This window comes from Saimiri boliviensis, chromosome 4 (genome assembly GCF_048565385.1).
Source record: "Saimiri boliviensis isolate mSaiBol1 chromosome 4, mSaiBol1.pri, whole genome shotgun sequence".
Classification (NCBI taxonomy): domain Eukaryota; kingdom Metazoa; phylum Chordata; class Mammalia; order Primates; family Cebidae; genus Saimiri; species Saimiri boliviensis.
The window spans coordinates 34,286,039-34,304,012 of record NC_133452.1 but is presented as its reverse complement, the minus strand read 5'-3'; the positions used below and the strand labels follow the sequence as shown (position 1 = coordinate 34,304,012).

Here is a 17,974-nt window from a genome sequence, read left to right as displayed (position 1 = left end):
GGGTGGGTGTGAGGGGATAAAAGGGGGAATGTGATTTCCAGAGCTGTCACACTGTATTAAACATCCAGTTTTCAACACAAAATTATGAGAGACGGAAAAAACAGGCAAGAGTGATCCATGCACATGGAAGAAAGTAGTCCATACAGAAACTGAGGAAGCCCAGATACTGGGCTTTCTCAACAAAGACTTTCAATCCGCTATTATAAACATATTTGAAGATCTAAAGAAAACCATGTCTAAAGAATTAAAGTGTGAAAAGATTTCTCACCAAAAAAGAGACTATCAATAAAGAGACAGAAATGATTAAAAAAAAAAAAAAAAAGAAGACCAGCTAGAAATTTTACAGTTGAAAGTACAATAACTGAAATAAGTAATTCATTAGAGGGGCTCAACAGAAGATCTAAACTGAAAGAACTACTAAATTTGACAATAGGTCAACTGAGATTATCCAGTCTGAAAAACAGAAAAAGAATGAAGAAAAACAGAAAAGTCTTACAGACCTGTGGGACACCACCAAGTGTACCAACACAGGCATAATGGGACTCCCAGAAGAAGAAAGAGCAAAGGGGCAAACAGAGCAGAACATTTTCGAGAAATAATGACTGAACACTTCTCAAATTTGTGAAAAACATTGATCTGCACATTCAACAAGTTAAAGGAATTCCAAGTAGACACATCATAATCAAGAAGTACAAAACCAAAGATAAAGATTCCTCCTCCTCCTCTATTTTTGAGATTTAAGCAATATCTAAATCTATGCAGCATTTTAAGAAAGTTTACTTAAGCATAAAGTAACATATTTATTACAAAAGTTTTTAAAACATAAAATCAGAATAAAATAATTCCTTCACTATCCAAAAGAAATAAGTAACTGAATAGTAATTAGTTACTATTAATAACTTAGGAGCATTTTTTTTTTTTTGAGACAGTCTTGCTCTGTCACCAGGTGCCAGGCTGGAGTGCAATGGGGCAATTTTGGCTCACTGCAACCTCCGCCTCCAGGGTTCAAGCAATTCTCCTGCCTCAGCCTCCCAGTAGCTGGAACTACAGGCGCAAGCCACTACGCCCAGTTAATTTTTGTATTTTTTAGTAGAGATGGGGTTTCACCATATTGGCCAGGATGGTCTCGATCTCTTGACCTCGTGATGATCTGCCCGCCTCGGCCTCCCAAAGTGCTGGGATTACAGGCGTGAGCCACCACGCCTGGCCAGAGCATTTTTTAAGAATCTTTTTTCCCCCTACATATAAGTTTTTGGTGAATTTTAAAAATAGCATAATGGCAATCAAACTACGCAAACAATTTTTTATTTTTAAAATTTATTACTATTTCATGGGGAGCAATATCTATTTAATAAATGCCAATCAAGTCAATTATGAGTCCCTGCTGAAAAAAAAAAAAGGGGGTGGGGAATTAATCAAGTAATAGCAAACTGTGTTAAGCTGAGAAAAGTTCCGTAAGATCTACTGTGTTTATAGCAAACATCCACAAGGAGCTGGCTACTTCTACAGAGGAGAACTGGTTTTTATTACTGAGTCAGAAGTAAAGGAGAGAGTATTTAATGCTTCTACGTCTAGAACAGTATGATAATGCTCACTTTAAAAAGTCTCTAAAGCTACAGAAATAACTGTTCTTGGCCTCTCTGCTGACTTCCCTATCATAATGAGAAGTTTTCATCTAGGTACTTTTGAGTCAATTATTGGTATTCTACTGCACAACAAATCTGGAGGCTTTCGTAACTCAAATCATCACTGCTATCAACTAGCCATATTGGAATAATGTTCCCCATGATAGTTAAACATGGTCCTAAATTTCTATATTTAAAATACAAAATGTTTACAAAAATCCTCCTGCATGTTTTAAAAATAAATTTACCATCTTTCATCTGATCATTCTCATTCTACTTCTGAACAGTTATTGTACAGAAAAGTGTAAAATTATTATAAAAGAACTTTCTCTACTTGAAGAAATCTGTTTTCTTTAATTTAGTAGTACAGAGGATGACTCAAGTTAAGATTTCCATGAATTTAAAAAACTAAAGAATGTTCTCTAAGCAGACTACGATCAGATTAAACAGGTAGGATTATTACTCACAAATAATTGGATATCCATCCCGGCTGGCACAAGCCGCTGCTAGTATTCTTCCATTGTGGGAGAAATCGAGACAAAAACATCCTCGTTCTCCTGCATTTAGTGAAAAGAGGTGTTTGTTTGGGATACGGCAAGCCTAAAAAACATAGATTTAAAAAGTATAAATTAGAAAACATTAAAATGCAAAGGCTAGTTTTAAATTTCAGTTACTGTAGTTTTTTTAAGTCCTTTTATTATGATGCACAGAAAGAGAAAAACAAGCATGCAGAATGTTGAAAAACCATAGTAAATTACTTTGCAAACAGAGAATGAGTTCCCATGAAATTTTTAAAGTGAATTTGTTCTTTATGTTTAACTAATACTTAATTCACCTAAATATGAATAGAAAAATTTCAATATCTGATACTCTAAAGCTGTCACTGCCACATTGCTTCTATATAGCTACATAAAAGAATGTATGTCACAGTCTTATTCTATGACAGCACTAGTAAGTCACTTTTGTTAAAGTCACAAGCTTTTTTTAAGACCACAAGTCTTAAATGAATGCTCATTTTCTTTTTGCCTATCTTAAAATAATAACCCTTTTTGGCTGCTTTACAAAATGTATTTTCAAACTAATCAACCCTTATTGGTCTCATTCATTATTACAATTTCTTCAAAATTTTAATATTTTCACCCTCTACTACCAGATGAAGCCAAAATTTTCTGGGTATTAATATCTACTGTGGAAAATACCAGTTACTTTTATTTATTTTAATTATTACCTAATTCTATCTCTCCCAACCTTCAGTGAGCCTTAGTTCTTCTGTTTCTTATAATTTAAAAAGTTGAATTAAATGTACACTGGGCTTCTACTATATGCCATGAAAGTTGTGTTTTGTTACAAATGTCTTTGAATATATATTCATCACAGCCATCCTGTGAGTAGCTACTATTAGCTAAGAGTAACCATTATTAGCTACATACAGCTAATAAGTATTATTCAAAGGGTCAAGCCTAGCTTAATGGACCTACTCAAAGACTGTTACTTCAAAAGCACGCTTTACAGACCAGTCCCAGGTTTTTCACAAATAGTACCAAGATCTAGCAGTAACTTGGGAGGCAGCATTATGACCAGCTACTAGGAATGTGAAAAATTCAACAGAATTTGTTAAGTGTCAAGTATGTACCAGACTTCATGCTACCCATCTTTTCTCTGCATTCTCCATCCACATAACTAAGAAAAGGGAGAGTAGGGTAACAAGGGAACAAAAATGAAAAGAAATGTCAGGAGGCTTTATAACCACTTGCTGTTGCTCCTAGAGTAAGAAGTGTAGTTATGAAAAACTCTGTGCCCAATCACCTAGGCTGAAAATGAAAACACTGAAGCCACTACCATGTTCTTTGTATTCTCAGGGTTTGACACTGCGCCCTATCCAGAAGAGACACTCATGAATGTCTGATAACAACAATAAAGGTCCTCAAAGGCTCTGACTCTTTCCCCTCCTTTACTCCCTTGTCAGTCACTAAATCATCCTGGTTCTTACTTTCTGTCTCTCATATTCATTAATCCACAGTTAGACCCTCATCATCTCACACATCAATGACTTCCATCTAATTCTGATGTTACTATTTCGAGATCTCCCCATGCCATTGCTTGCATTAATTCATCCTCAAGTACAATTGTTATTTTTCTCAACCACCCAAAAACCTTCTATTAGTCCTCAGATCCCTCACAATCAAGTATTAGGCTACCATTTGAGACACTCCAGACTGTGGGCCTAATCCATTACACTACTTTATCTCCTCTTTTACAAACTCTAGTTTCCAGCCAGTCAAACTTTTGAGTGCCTAATGAATACAACAGGTCCCTTCCCACTTATTTACAACTTTGCCTTCGTATGAAATAACCTTCTTTGTCTCTCCTTCACTCAACCCCTACCTTGGCCATCCTAGTCTATCTCAAGCTCCTTTGTTGAATGAGCCCTTCTTCCACCATTCTAGTTCACATTCTTCATATCTGCAATTCTCAAACGTTTTTAGTTTTGAGATGCTTTACATTCTTGAAAATGTTTTCCAGAGGCTAAAAAAGTTTTCATAATAAAATAAAAATAACTTGCTAACTTCAATGTCTAGCTTAATAAAATCTAGACTTTCATAACTGCTTCCACTCTCTTGTGGTATCAGGTTATTTAGCCTCTAGAAAATGCTAGTACATACTTGTAACAGAATGAATCTGAATGAGATTAATAACACCTTAGAATCATTATGAAAAGAAACGGACTTCAAGGACCCCTTGAAAAGAACTCAGAACTCCCGGAGGTCTCCAAACTACACTTTGAGAACTGCTGATCTGTACAATCATCTTTATATCTACATTTTTTCAAGACTTCTCTGAAGTATATCTGAAAATGAACAACACTGTAATTGCTTTCTTTTCTTACCTAACCTGGAAGTTCCCCAAGGGCATAATCTAAGTGTTATTCTCTCCATATTATTATGCTTGAAGTATTCTAACTGGAAGTGATTTTAAAATGTATCTGTAAAATTGGCTTCAAAAAGAAAGTAAAATGTGACATAAAATACAGAAAATGAAGATGACTAAGTAAGAATAGTAAGTTCTTATTTCTACATTAGATGTTTGAATAAATTAAGATTTTTGGATAAATTTCATCTGGTCGTAGCTTATATGTGTAAAATAAACCACTCCATTCTTTATAAAAACAAGTTTTTAAGGTAATAAGTAAACATCTAAAAAAGTCCACTATTATCAATCACTTCACCTGCCCAGGGAGTCGTTTCCACTTTATTACTTCCTTTGAATCTTCTAATCCAGGTTCTGTGTCTACTGAACTTGACTCATGCTGACGTTCACAATGCACTGGTTTACCTTTTTCCTCCTGAAGGGCCATTATAGAGCGGTATGATGGCTTTATCTAAATATGCATTAAAACGTGAAAATTTATACATCATGTTCACCTTTTTCTTTTTCTAGTATATAGTTTTTAAAATACTGAAACAAATAATATAAAAATATTTCAAAATGTAATCCAGAAAAAATTCTACATTTATTTGTACATTACTGTAAATAAAATGAAAAGCTGCTTAAAATTACAGTCATATAACCAAAAATCCTTAAAAGTTTCAGAGGGAAAAATATGACTACAAAGGCTGCTTATGACACCTATGAGTTATGTCATGGCTCTGATATACTACCATATCTCTGGCTTTAAAATCACAAAACCAGTATCATAAAAATCTAAAGTTTTAAAAATCCTAATTTTTCAGTAATATATTTAACTCCATCCAAACCAATGCAAATCAGCTCTGTAGTGACAATATCTATCAGCTACAGAATGTTCAAATGACCTGAAAAATTAATGTCTTATAAGAAATAAGATGAAAGCAGAAGTTTTTTATTTTAGGGCCAATTCTTTACTAAGATTATTTATAGTATTAATCTACGAAAAACAGCAGTAGAAACATTACATACTGATTATTTGAATAATATTGTGAAAAATGTACCCAGAAATCAGGAGTCTGCAAACTGCAGCCCGCACACCAAATCTAACCTGCTACCTGTTTTTATAGACAAACTTTTATTGGAACATATCACACACATTTGTTTAGTTATTGCCTACACATGTCTATGTAGCTACTTTCACACTCTGAAGGCAAAAGTGACAGAAGCTACAGGGCCAAAGCCTAAAATATTTACTATCTGGCTATTTATAGAAAATATTTTTCAACCCTTGCTTTAAATCAACTTTTATCTTTAATTTTTGAAAACCAAATTATAATGAAACATTTTTCCAACACTAAAAGCTGCATTTCATATTTAAAATTCATTTACGCATCTTTTAAATAGCAGCTATTATAGGCTTAATACATAATCCCAGAAATCTACTAAAATAATTATTAGAGGCCTTATCTTTTAAGAAACGACAAACATGTCACCATTTCAACAATAGAGGATATACACTTATATGTACTATTAACTTACACAGTCTGGAACTTTCAGTCCTCTTACAGTTACATACAGTGTGGATGGGTAACGATTTCTTGGACATTTTGACCACCATTCAAACACCTCAACAACACTTAATTGGGATCGAGTCTTAGTAGGTGGGCAATATAGCTGCAAGCGAAGTTTTGAGTTGATGTTTGCATTTCCATTGGCTCCCAGAAGCTTAAAATAAGAATTCATATAAAACGTTATCTTCATTGGAAATAAATATATCCAACAAAGCAATAGTATAAAGTCAGAAACATTTTAAAAAGATTAATATGGCAAGCTGAAATGTCTTTAGTTTTATAAAGCAAGGAACATTGACATAGTTGGTTAAGCACAGTTCCAGATCATTTTTGACAAAACGTAACCCAAATGGCTTTTAAAATATTTTCCTACTGGAAAATATTCTATATACCTACTGCAATCTACATACCTACTGGTCAGGCATGGTGGTCCACATCTGTAATCCCAGCACTTTGAAAAGCTGGGGTGGGCAGATCACGAGGTCAGGAGTTCGAGATCAGCCTGGCCAACATGGTGAAACCCCGTATCTACTAAAAATATAAAAATTAGCTGGGCATGGTGGCAGGCACTTATAATCCCAGCTACTCAGAAGGCTGAGGCAGGAGAATTGTTTGAACCAGGAGGCTGAGGTTGCAGTGAGCTAAGATCACACCATTGCACTCCAGCCTGGGTGACAGGACAAGACTACTTCTCAGAAAAAAAAAAAAAAAAAGAGGAAATTCCTGATAGCTCTTTTTTCACCTGTACAACAATTTCAGACTGATGGTACAGCATTTACACTATTGTGCCAGATTTCACACTGAACAAAGGAGATTATCAATATATATTTGTTTGAGATAATTATGATAAAGATTAAATTGCATATTTACACAAGATACAAATTTTCCATTTGTTTAATATCAGTATTTTTAATGGTTAAAGTTTTATGTTTTAAATTTTTAAAAAGTTAAAATCATTTTAAGATAACTCACTCACAGGTCATTTGCCACATTTTTTCCAATATTTAAGTGTATCTTCTTTCAAAAGTCTATTTTAAAAACCCTGTTAAACAAAACTTATGTTTAAGCTAACTTAATAGAAGTTTTTGTCTTTTTTGGGGGTGGAGGGCAGAATCTTGCTCTGTTATCCAAGCTGGAGTGCAATGGCGCAATCTCGGCTCACTGCAACTTCCACCTCATGGGTTCAAGTGATTCTTATGCCTCAGCCTTCTGAGTAGCTGGGATTACAGGCACATGCCACCACACCTGGCTGATTTTTATATTTTCAATACACTCAGGAATTTTGCCATCTTGGCCAGGCTGGTCTTGAACTCTTGGCCTCAAGTGATCTGCCCACTTCAGCCTCCAGAAGTCTTGGGATTACAGGCATGAGTCACCACGCCTGGCCCTCAATGGAGATTTTTATAGGAAAAATAAAAATCTTACCAACTCTGAATACATCTTCTTTCATTAGACCATGACTGTAAATAGGAAATGAAATATCTTTCTAACCTTTATGTCCTCTACAAAATAGAGGCGGAAAGATAGTTTGAAGCCTTTCCAACAGTTCACACAAAACATGGAAGTATCTTAAATTAGAAGAATAGGCACTGAGTGCAGGGAACATATTTAACAATGGTTATTTGTAGACTTATGTAACTTGGAAAGTAAAAAAAGAGTCAAGAAAGACTCTAATAAGAGTATTGTCCAAGAGAGCTTTCCATAATGACAAGGATACTCTACATTTGTGCTAACCAGTAAAGAATCCACATGTGGCTACCCCACACTTGAAGTATGGCTAGCACAAATGTGAAACTAAATTTTTAATTATATTTAATTTGCATTCGAACAGCCACATGACTTGTGGCTACCAAAACAGTGTAACTCTTAAGTTCATAAATCCGGGATAGTGGACAGATGGTGGTACCACCAACTGAAGTAGCAGAGAGAGTAGCAAGAATATTCAGTTTGGGGGAATCTGAGATATCTATGAGTCATCTGAGCTGAAATGTCCTGTAAGTGACTGCATTTACAAATCTGAAGCACAGGTGAGAAAAGTGGTTCCCAGAAAAGTGGGTTAAAGACGAAACCATGAGTAGGATGTGGGTAGAAGACCATGAAGGAAACTGAAAGACTGGTGTAAGAAAAATTAGGAAATCACGGTGTCAAGAAAACCAAGGTAACAGAGTTTCAAGAGAGTGGTATGTTAAATGCATAGATGTGACAAAATAACTAAAAAATGTTCAATACATTTGGCAAATATAAATCATTAGTGATTTGGTTGGAGAAGCTTTAGTGGCAAAGGCAAAATCCAGAATGTTGTTCAGGAATGATGAGTTCAGGAATGATGCATCAACAAGGAAAGAGAGATGGCAACATACAGCCCATCTTTCCCCTACCCCTTTAGGAAAGAATGTAAAGACAATGGAGGTATTAAGTTGAGCGGGTAATACTGTGATCCGTGTCAAATGACACACAGGGTTAAAGAACAGTTCAAAATGGAATAATAGGTATGTTCAGTCATTAAATAATAAGCACTCGAGACTCCCTTCATAAACCTTCCTACGCTCCCCAAAGCTCATCAAGGTAATTAAATAAAGATATTCCCCACCTTCTAAATCATACTTTCCACAGATCGTTTTAATTTAACCAGGCAATTCAGTTTACATTAATATGCTGCTTAGCATGCATAAACAGCTAAGATTCAGCCAAGATCCTGCCATTATGTTTATAAATTATATAATGTAGAGCTCAAATAAATAAGGCTTTACTACTTTTTGGTTTAAAAGAATAGCCACATATATGTACTAAAAGAATTGAAAGTACCCGAGAATCTGAGGCATAGATGAGAATTAAAGTCTCATTTGAACTACTGTAATAAAAATTATCCAAGACATCCCTGGAACCAATCGTATAGGTAATAAAACATCTGAATTTTAATTGTCTTCATGCTACTTTTTTTTTTAGATGAAGTCTCACTCTGTTGCCCAGGCTGAAGTGCAGTGGTGTAATTATGGCTCACTACAACTTCTGCTTCCTGTGTTCAAGTGATTTCCCCCCCCACTTAGCCTCCTGAGTAGATGAGATTACAGGTGCACAACACCACACCCAGGTAGTTTTCGCATTTTTAGTAGAGACAGAGTTTCACCATATTGGCCAGGCTGGTCTCAAACTCCTGACCTCAGATGACCTGCTCGCCTCGGCCTCCCAGAGTGCTGGGATTACAGGTGTGAGCTACTGCATTCGTCATGCCACTTTCTTGAAGACAAATTTTATCTTCGTCATTCTTTCCATGATCATTGATTAATTCTCTCTGTACTCACCAAGCACTTTCTATGTGCCATTAATATGCTAGAAGCTGGTGATATAGGATGGAGTTTCAAGAGAGTGATATATTACATGCAAAAAGATCTAGTAAAATAAGGACTAAAAATGTTCAATATATTTACCCAAAAGAAGTCATTGGTGACTCTAAAAAGCTTACAGTCTAATGAAAAAGACAGATAAGTATTAGAAAATGTAAAGCAGATAGAATACCTTACCCTTTATGGGGGGATACAGAGAATTCTTGACTGCCATTTTTGCCAATGGCATAAATTGAATAAATAAGCAAAAATCCATAAAGTACTTAGAGGTAAAAATGCTATGAAATATGTTACTGCTTCCCAAGTGCAACTTACAGTAAATACTGCAGGTCTGCACGAACCTTGGCATAAAAGAAATGCAGTTTCTAATAAAACCACAAGATGGCAATGTCTACTATGTGAAAGTGAACTTTTTTGCTTTTTTTTAATTTTTTTTTTTTTCCTCTAAATCAGTATGGAAGTTGGTATAGAAAAGGCATAAGAGGTTTATATAAGGGTGATCATAGATAGTACACTGGATCAGGTGATTCCTAAGGCCACTCTCAATTACTCACCACAGCCAACCTGGCTGCTATTCAGTTCTTTGATTATAATACTTCTAAAACCTCTCTCTAACCCCTAATATGGATTAAATGTCTCAACAGGATTTTCATAGCATCTGCTCTATAGCACATAACAATGTAGCTAACACATCTGTACAGAAATTAAATTGGAGGGCATATATATATACAGTGTCTAATTTAATCTATGAATGTAGTGTATTTAGCAGACTGCCTCACATTTTATAGATAATATTTGTTGAATGGATAAACAAATGAAAATGTTTTTATAAGATGGTTCAAAATAGACTACTCAAGATTTCATAATTTATGTTTGAAGGAATAAAAGATAATTATAAAATTAAAATATCCTTTCTTTAAAAAAAAATCTGTCTTTCATCTTTGCTGAAACATCCTAGTCAAAGACATCTAGTCAAAGACAAATGTACAAAGACATTTTTTACCTAGACTACTGTCAGAATTTCCTAATTTGATTTCAAGTATCTACATTTGCTCCCTCTCTAATCTGTTCTCCACATAGCAGAATATGTATCCTTCTAGAACATGAATCAGATTATTTTCTTGTTTTGTTTAAAATTAATGGCTTCCCACTGCTCTTTAAATTCTATGATGGCTCTCTCTTGCCATAATGACTGCGAAGACCTCATCATCATAATTAACATCCTGTTGACCTCAACAACCTCCTCCGTGCCCCATTCACCCCCATCAGTCTCTGTCCTCCAATCTTGGTGGCTTTCTTTGATTTTCTGAATCAACTCTGCTCCTTCAAATATCAGGGTTTTTGCATATATTGCTCCCTCTACCACGGACCATCTCTTCCCCACTGGTGGCAGTATGTCTCTTCCTCAGGAATCCTTTCCTTGACCCCACAGTTCATCATCCATCCTGCACCTCTTTAGAATATTTATAAAAATTTATAATTAAATGATAAATTGTGAAATCAATTGTTTCGAGTTTATGTTGCTGGAATATGAAGTCCACGAGTTCAAGGAATTTGTCATCTTTGTCCACTGACAAGAACAGTCACTGGTACATAGAAAGTATTAATACATATTTGTTGAATTGAATAAATAATAGCAGGGCTGTTTCTGTCTTTTTTAATGCTACATCCTCAGAACCAAATAGCGTAACTAGCACATACTGGGCCATCAATAAATATTTAAGAATCTAAATGAGCATAATCTGAGCTTGAATTAACAACTCCTCATCTCTGCAGCCTTATCTTAGATTCTAACTCCTTACATGAGACCAAATTGACTTTAGGAATAAGCACCCAGCTTACATTTGAAGACCATTTTAAAAGTGTTTAAAACGGATGGAAAACATACCTTAAGAAATGCCCAGGCAATTTTCCGAAAGCCACATTCTTGGTTTTTAACCTCAGAATTATTCTTAATTTCATCCATGCTTAAGAAATCAAGAATCTGCAAATAAATTCACAGAAGACTAAGATACCTGACATTTAATATTTTCTAATGGCATATTATTAAAAATTTAAAAATCATTTGTATAGTACTTAAAAACGTTTACCTTTACAGGAAGTAGAAACATTTTTCTTTCACTTCATTCACCTTAAAGTTAACTCATTCAATTAGGGAGGGTCCATTTTTTTATCTTTCATTAATAAATATTAACATTTATTCCAAATCCAAGGCAAAGTGTTAATCACCTCCAGTATAACCTAGGTACAACTATACTAGGCATAGAAATCTTAAGCTTTGATTATTTTGTATGTATCAGAGCAGACTTCAAAGCATTGTTTGTTTAAAAAACTCATGGCCCTATTTCTGGCTCTTTGCCTCGGAACACCTTTCTAAAGTTGGGGTTTTTCTCTTTGGATATATGTTATAACTAGGCTTCTCAATGGGAATTCTTCCATTTCTCTATCCTATGTGGACATAAAAGCTCATGGATTTGCACCCTGCCTGCCACAGAGATAGTGTTCTAGGTACTTATCAGACGCTATCACTTTGAACCTACTGGTGCTTATCAAAAGCTCAGCTGTGAAAATGAGATCTTTATAGAAAGAAGACTGCTTAAGAGACAACACAGAATCCATTCCTCTGTGTTTTTCTGATACCTATATCTTTTTTACAGATATAATACATACTCAGTAAAAACATAATATAAAAAATTCATATATGCAAAGTAAAAACAACTTGTAATTCAGATCCATAGATAGCCACCATTAACATCTGGTTTGCAGGATAAATCTTGTTCTGTGCATTCCTAAACATATGTATGAAACTACAAATCTAATAATGTTATTGCACAAATTATTTTTATATAATATGTAGTGAATATCTCTTCATGTCAATATACACACATGAATACCATAATGTTAATGACTGCCTACTATTCTGTTAAAAATACCATAAATTTAACAAAAATTATAACTTACTTAACTAACTCTCTTAATGACCTAAATTTAGGTTATTTTATCTCCCTAAAATTTTTGCTATTATAAACAGTGCTAAAATAAACATCCTTGCACACACATCTCTGTGGACTTGTCATTTTTCCCTCAGGAGAAATACCTAGGAGTAAAATAATGATTTTAAAGACTTGTGGCAGACATCATCCAGTTGTCCTCAATAAACACTTAAAAAGCCAAGATCAAAAAGTAGCCGCAGAGGCAATAACACATTACATGAAAACTTAAGAAGCAACCAAAAGTGTTGATAATCCAACAATGTATCCTTCTTCATCTTTTAATACTAAAATGAATATACAACATTATAACAAATGACAAATATTGAAGACAAAGAAAAAATTCCTTAACATACAAATTATATCCATTTTTCAACAATCACAGGTTTATATAAATCACACACAACATACTCACAAATGTAAATATTGAAATATTTATATCATAAATACACACAGACAACCAGAAAGTCAAGGTTCATAAAAATAATACTACAAAACGAATCTCCAGCATTGGTTATGCCAAGTTTCTTGCTGTTCCCATGCTAAACTTCTCCATCTAGCTTACACTGGAAGGGAGGCTTTCTCTATTTTCTTTTGCTTATGGAGACAGAACGCATGGCAGAGAAAAGAAATGTAGTATTCTAGGTTCAAACTATCTCCAAACACAATTTTTTACACTTAAAATTTGAGTAACTTTGGGGAAACAACTTTTACTCCAAACCTTGTTATCATTTTCAGTAAGAAAATTATATAACAACAACTAGTCAGCTCAAAAGCCACCTATTCCATAAAGCTTTCCCTGACTCCTCTGAACCTCCAATAACGCTTCACATATCAGAAGTTCTACATCATTTTTGGTTATACATTAAATTGCATGAATTAACTGATCTGTGTACATTTATCTTTATCCAGGTAGTGCACATATTGTAGAGTATCTAATATGGTTAAGTAAGTTTATGCTTTGTGAAAAGGTTTAAAAATGGAGAAATGCATTCATATGGAGTGGATTCATCACTTCACTAAAGTTAACAGTCACAGGGTTGTTGTAATTATTAAATGATACAAAGTAGGCCAAATGTTTAACAAGTGCAATAGCAAATGCTCAGCGAATATGCTATTGCTGTTTATAAAAGGGCGTCTCACCTATATTCCATAGCATTCTACAATCACTAAATCCTAGAGATTAAATTCTCACACTTTTTTGCATTATTAGACTACTAAAAATAATAGATTATATTTATGCTATTAAATATTAACTAACATTTATTTGAATTGCTCTATTCAATTCATACCTCAAAGAACAGGATGACTTTAGGACTCTCATCAGAATCTCGAAGCAAATAGGGAAAATTTTCATTAAATATAATTTGTTCTTCCCACTCTGGAAGTCTTGATTTTAACTGTTTAAAATCATATGGCTGGGTCATAATAGGAAGAATATAATCCACATTCTCTTTTTCATAGTAAGATGAAACAGGCCGTTTCCTGTTCAAAAAAAGATACTTCCATTAACGTATTTTTTATAATTTTGAGATGAGAAAAAAATATATAGTGTAAAAGTGAGACAATCAGAAGTAATGAATAGCCATAATAATACAAAAGGAAAAATTATTCTGATTGTCCATCTAGAAACTCAGAAATAAGACTTAAAAGTAACAGTCCATCTTACAATGGACTCTCAATTGGTTTCATGATTATTTTGTTATAGAAACATAAAGTAAGAAGTATGATTAGACCTTTGCTGTACAGAGCTGAGATAAAATAACTCCTTCAGGATTTTATAAGAGTTTATAATGAAATCAACATTGCCAGAAACAGTGGCTCACACCTGTAACCCCAGAGTTTTGGGAGGCCGAGGCAGGTGGACTTGAGCTCAGGAGTTTGAGACTAGCCTGGGCAACATGGTGAAACCTTGTTTCTACAAAAAAAAAAATTAGGTGGCTGTGGTGGCATGTGTCTGCAGCCCCATTTGGGAGCCTGAGGTAGATCACCTGAGTCCAGGGAAGTTGAAGCTGTAGTAAGCTGTGATTATGCCACTGCACTCCAGCCAGCGAGACAGAGTGTCTCAAAATAAAATAAAATAAAAATATACATAAAATTCATTTAAATAAAAAAAGGCACAAGATTATAAACCCTTTGACTATCATATTTTCTTTGCATTCCCTAAGGCAAATGAATAAGTGAATGGGATTTTTTTTTGGACAATCATCCCATTTCCATTCCCCACTAGCTTTCTAAACCAATTTTTTTTTTTTAATTTTAGTATAAATGTGTATTTTGTTGTACTTTTCATTTGGGATTTCAAGTATGTATTAGCTATAGAAGTAATCTTTAAAAAAAAAAGTTCAAGATTCATTTACCTTACCTGAGGCCCAGATAACATATTACTTTCAAAAGAAAAATATGAAGTCAGACAATTAAAGCATTTACAAGGCAATATAAAATATTTAAAATACAACTTTATGTCATAAATTACTCAATAAACAGGTAGAAGCTCTCTACCACTTAAAATGAATTATTCTCTTCCACTTAAAAGTAATTACTGAGCTGGGTGCAGTGGCTCACACCTGTAATCCCAGCACTCTGGGAGGCTGAGGCAAGCAGATCTCCTGAGGTCAGGAGTTCGAAATCAGCCTGGCCAACATGGTGAAACCCTGTCTCCACTAAAAATACAAAAATTAGCTGGGTGTGGTGGTTGGTGCCTGTAATCCCAGCTACTTGGGAGGCTGAGGCAGGAGAATTGCTTGAACTCAGGAAGCAGAGATTGCAGTGAGCTGAGATTGTGCCACTACTTCAGTCTGGGCAACAGAGCAAGACTCTGTCTCAAAAAAAAAAAAAAAAAAGTAATTACTGAATTAGATGTTCTCCATTTCTTCTATAATATTCTGATCAATGTCAATGATTGATGAACATCTGCAACTACTAGACTGTTCTCTAATACAAATCCAATTGTATTCCCACTGACTTTCAACCACCAATGCCAGAAAAAAGACTTCTACTGCAGTTTCAATTTTAAGAATTAGCTGTGCAATTAAAAAAAATTACCTATCATCTTTCTTGACATACTGACCAGTATGCTCATCAACCACATGAATTTTTACCATCGGCTGAGAAATCATAAAATCTGACTTAAGTCTATCAGTTCGGTGAATGTAAACTCCCAGGACAAGGTCATCATCAAGCAAACATTTGGGATAAACTGGGCTATCTCGGCTTGTGATTTTGTGAACACCATCACCGTGAACATCTTCGTTATCATGTGCAACTACATGCATGGAAAAAAAAAATCAATGTTATAATTAATTGTTTCCGTAGTTGTATTTACATATAACCTAACCTTTAAGATCTATGATGATTTTGCTTGGTTAACAAAGGAACTTCAAGGGGAAAGAAAAAGCCAGACAACAGCAAACCACAGTCTGAAAGTAAAATGCTACATTTACTAACACATTAAAAATAGGGTGCAAAATCTTTGTTTATATTTTTCCTAACAAGCAGCAGAAACACACACACACACACACACACACACACACACATACACACACACACACACACAAAGAGAGTCAAGTCAGGAAAGTAACTTTAGGTATTTTCTAAATGGAATATGTATGACTCAATACACTTCCAACTAGAATTTCCACTTCTGGGTAGGATGCAATAAGATGTAGCAGGTAAACACTTTGAGTAACAACTGGAAAAAGCCAAATCAATGACAAAAATCTTATTTTATATTTTAAAGGCATCAGAAAAGTACTGAGACAAGGTATACTAGACAGATTAAAATTCCAGAAAGGGAGAATCAGTCAGAGGTCAGCTGACGGACTGGCAGCTGTTTTTGCCTCTGGGGATATTTGCTGATTCAGGGTGTGGGCTGAAGATCAGGATTTGGCTTAGGCAGAAGGTCACTGCAAAGAGAATGAGAAATCAGCAAAACTCAGTGGGGTTCCGCACGACTAAAATGATAAAACTGGAGATTTGAGAAGCCTCAAACATATGACCAATTTTTCTCAGAAAACTGAATTCTGAATCTACAGAGAAGCTAGAGAGGCAGTGAAAACTCCCAGGCTTGTGGTGCTAGCAGACCATGACCTGCCAGGGGAAGAGGACTGAAACAAAACAGGCAAAGATGATGTCCTGAAGGTTGTGGTCAATTTACATTAAGGACCAAGAGGCCACTTTTCACCTGGGGTCATCTACCAATTCAGGCACAGATCCAGGTTGAAAATCCAGGTGTGATTTCTGGCAGAAGGTTGCTACTGAGGAACAGAGAAATCAGCAGAGATTTTGGCATGCATGGGGGCTAGTGTGACAAAAGTGGATACCTGAAGAAGGATGTCTAACATACAGCCAGTCTCCTGCTCAAAGAATTTGCCAAATTTTGAAGTTACATGAGACAGAAGACTAAATGACTAAGTCGAAAAGCACTGAAGGGCTAAACAGAACCTCCCATTGTATTTTAGGGCTAAAGAATTATTTAGGGTTACAGATTATTAGAGATAAAGAAGGGCGTGCTGCATAATGATAAAAGTGACAACTTGACAGGAGGTAGAAGAAAAATAAGCTCAAAATCATAGTGGAAATTTTAATACCTCTCTCAATAGCTGATAGAATCAGTAGACCAAAAGATTTAATAAGAAGAACTGAGGACATTTAAACTTGACCTAACTGACATGCATAAGACACTGCACTCAACATTAGAAATTCCATTCTTTTCAAGTGAACATGGAATATTTACCAAATCTGACCATAAAATTTTCATAGAAAAGGCCTCAACAAACTCAGAAGATTGAAATCATTCATAATGTTATCTGACAATGGAAAACAGAAACCAATAAAAGATAACTAGAAAAGCAACTGCTGCCTGAAACTAAGCAACATACCTCCAAATAATGCATGATCAATTAAAATGGAAATTAAAAAATATTTTGTGTTAAATGATAATAAAAATACACAGTATTAAAAATTTTAGAGATGTAGGTAAAGTAGCACTTAGATGAAAAGTCTTAAATGCATATAAGACTGAAATCTTTCTTATAAAATCTAATTTATAAAGATAGAAATAAACAGCAAATCAAACCCAAGTAAGTACAAAGAAGGAAAATAATAAAGTTACAAAAAAATCACTAAAATAGTACATAAATGTGTGAGAGAGAAAATCGAAGTTAAAGGTTGGTTTTTGAAGACTCACAAGTTTAAAATCCTAAGACTGATGAAGAAATTGAGAGAAAATAAACCGCCAATACCATGAATGAAAAAAATGGAACAGCCTTTCGGATGCTATGGGAATGCAAAAGTTGAAAATGTGGATTAAATAGACATATCCCTCAAAAACTACAGTCTATTAAATAGTGGAGAGAAGTTTATTAAAAAAAAAAAGAAAAAGACTGATAATAAGCTAAATCTTGATCTGTATCAAGGCAAGAAAAATGAATAGGGTATAAGGACTGAAAAAGAAGCAATAAAACTATTGTTATTAACATATTACATGATTGTACATATAGAAAAATCAAAACAATATAAGAATAAACTCTGCTGGC

The 17,974-nt window shown here is 34.5% G+C and overlaps 1 protein-coding gene across 17 annotated transcripts in view; it reads right to left on the bottom strand.

Annotated features, from left to right (window-relative positions):
- AHI1 (Abelson helper integration site 1) overlaps window positions 1-17,974 on the bottom strand; it is a 226,017-nt gene that overhangs the window by 175,107 nt on the left and 32,936 nt on the right. For all 17 annotated transcript variants that reach the window (XR_012517180.1, XR_012517181.1, XM_074397418.1 and 14 more), the window contains 6 exons: window positions 15,483-15,702; window positions 13,730-13,922; window positions 11,336-11,431; window positions 6,072-6,257; window positions 4,852-5,004; window positions 2,093-2,225 (listed from right to left, as the gene is read on the bottom strand). Coding sequence is in view for 15 of the 17 variants with exons in the window: in XM_074397418.1 (XP_074253519.1) it covers window positions 2,093-2,225; window positions 4,852-5,004; window positions 6,072-6,257; window positions 11,336-11,431; window positions 13,730-13,922; window positions 15,483-15,702 (981 nt within the window). In the remaining 2 variants the exon portion in view is untranslated. The remainder of the gene's footprint in view (window positions 1-2,092; window positions 2,226-4,851; window positions 5,005-6,071; window positions 6,258-11,335; window positions 11,432-13,729; window positions 13,923-15,482; window positions 15,703-17,974) is intronic.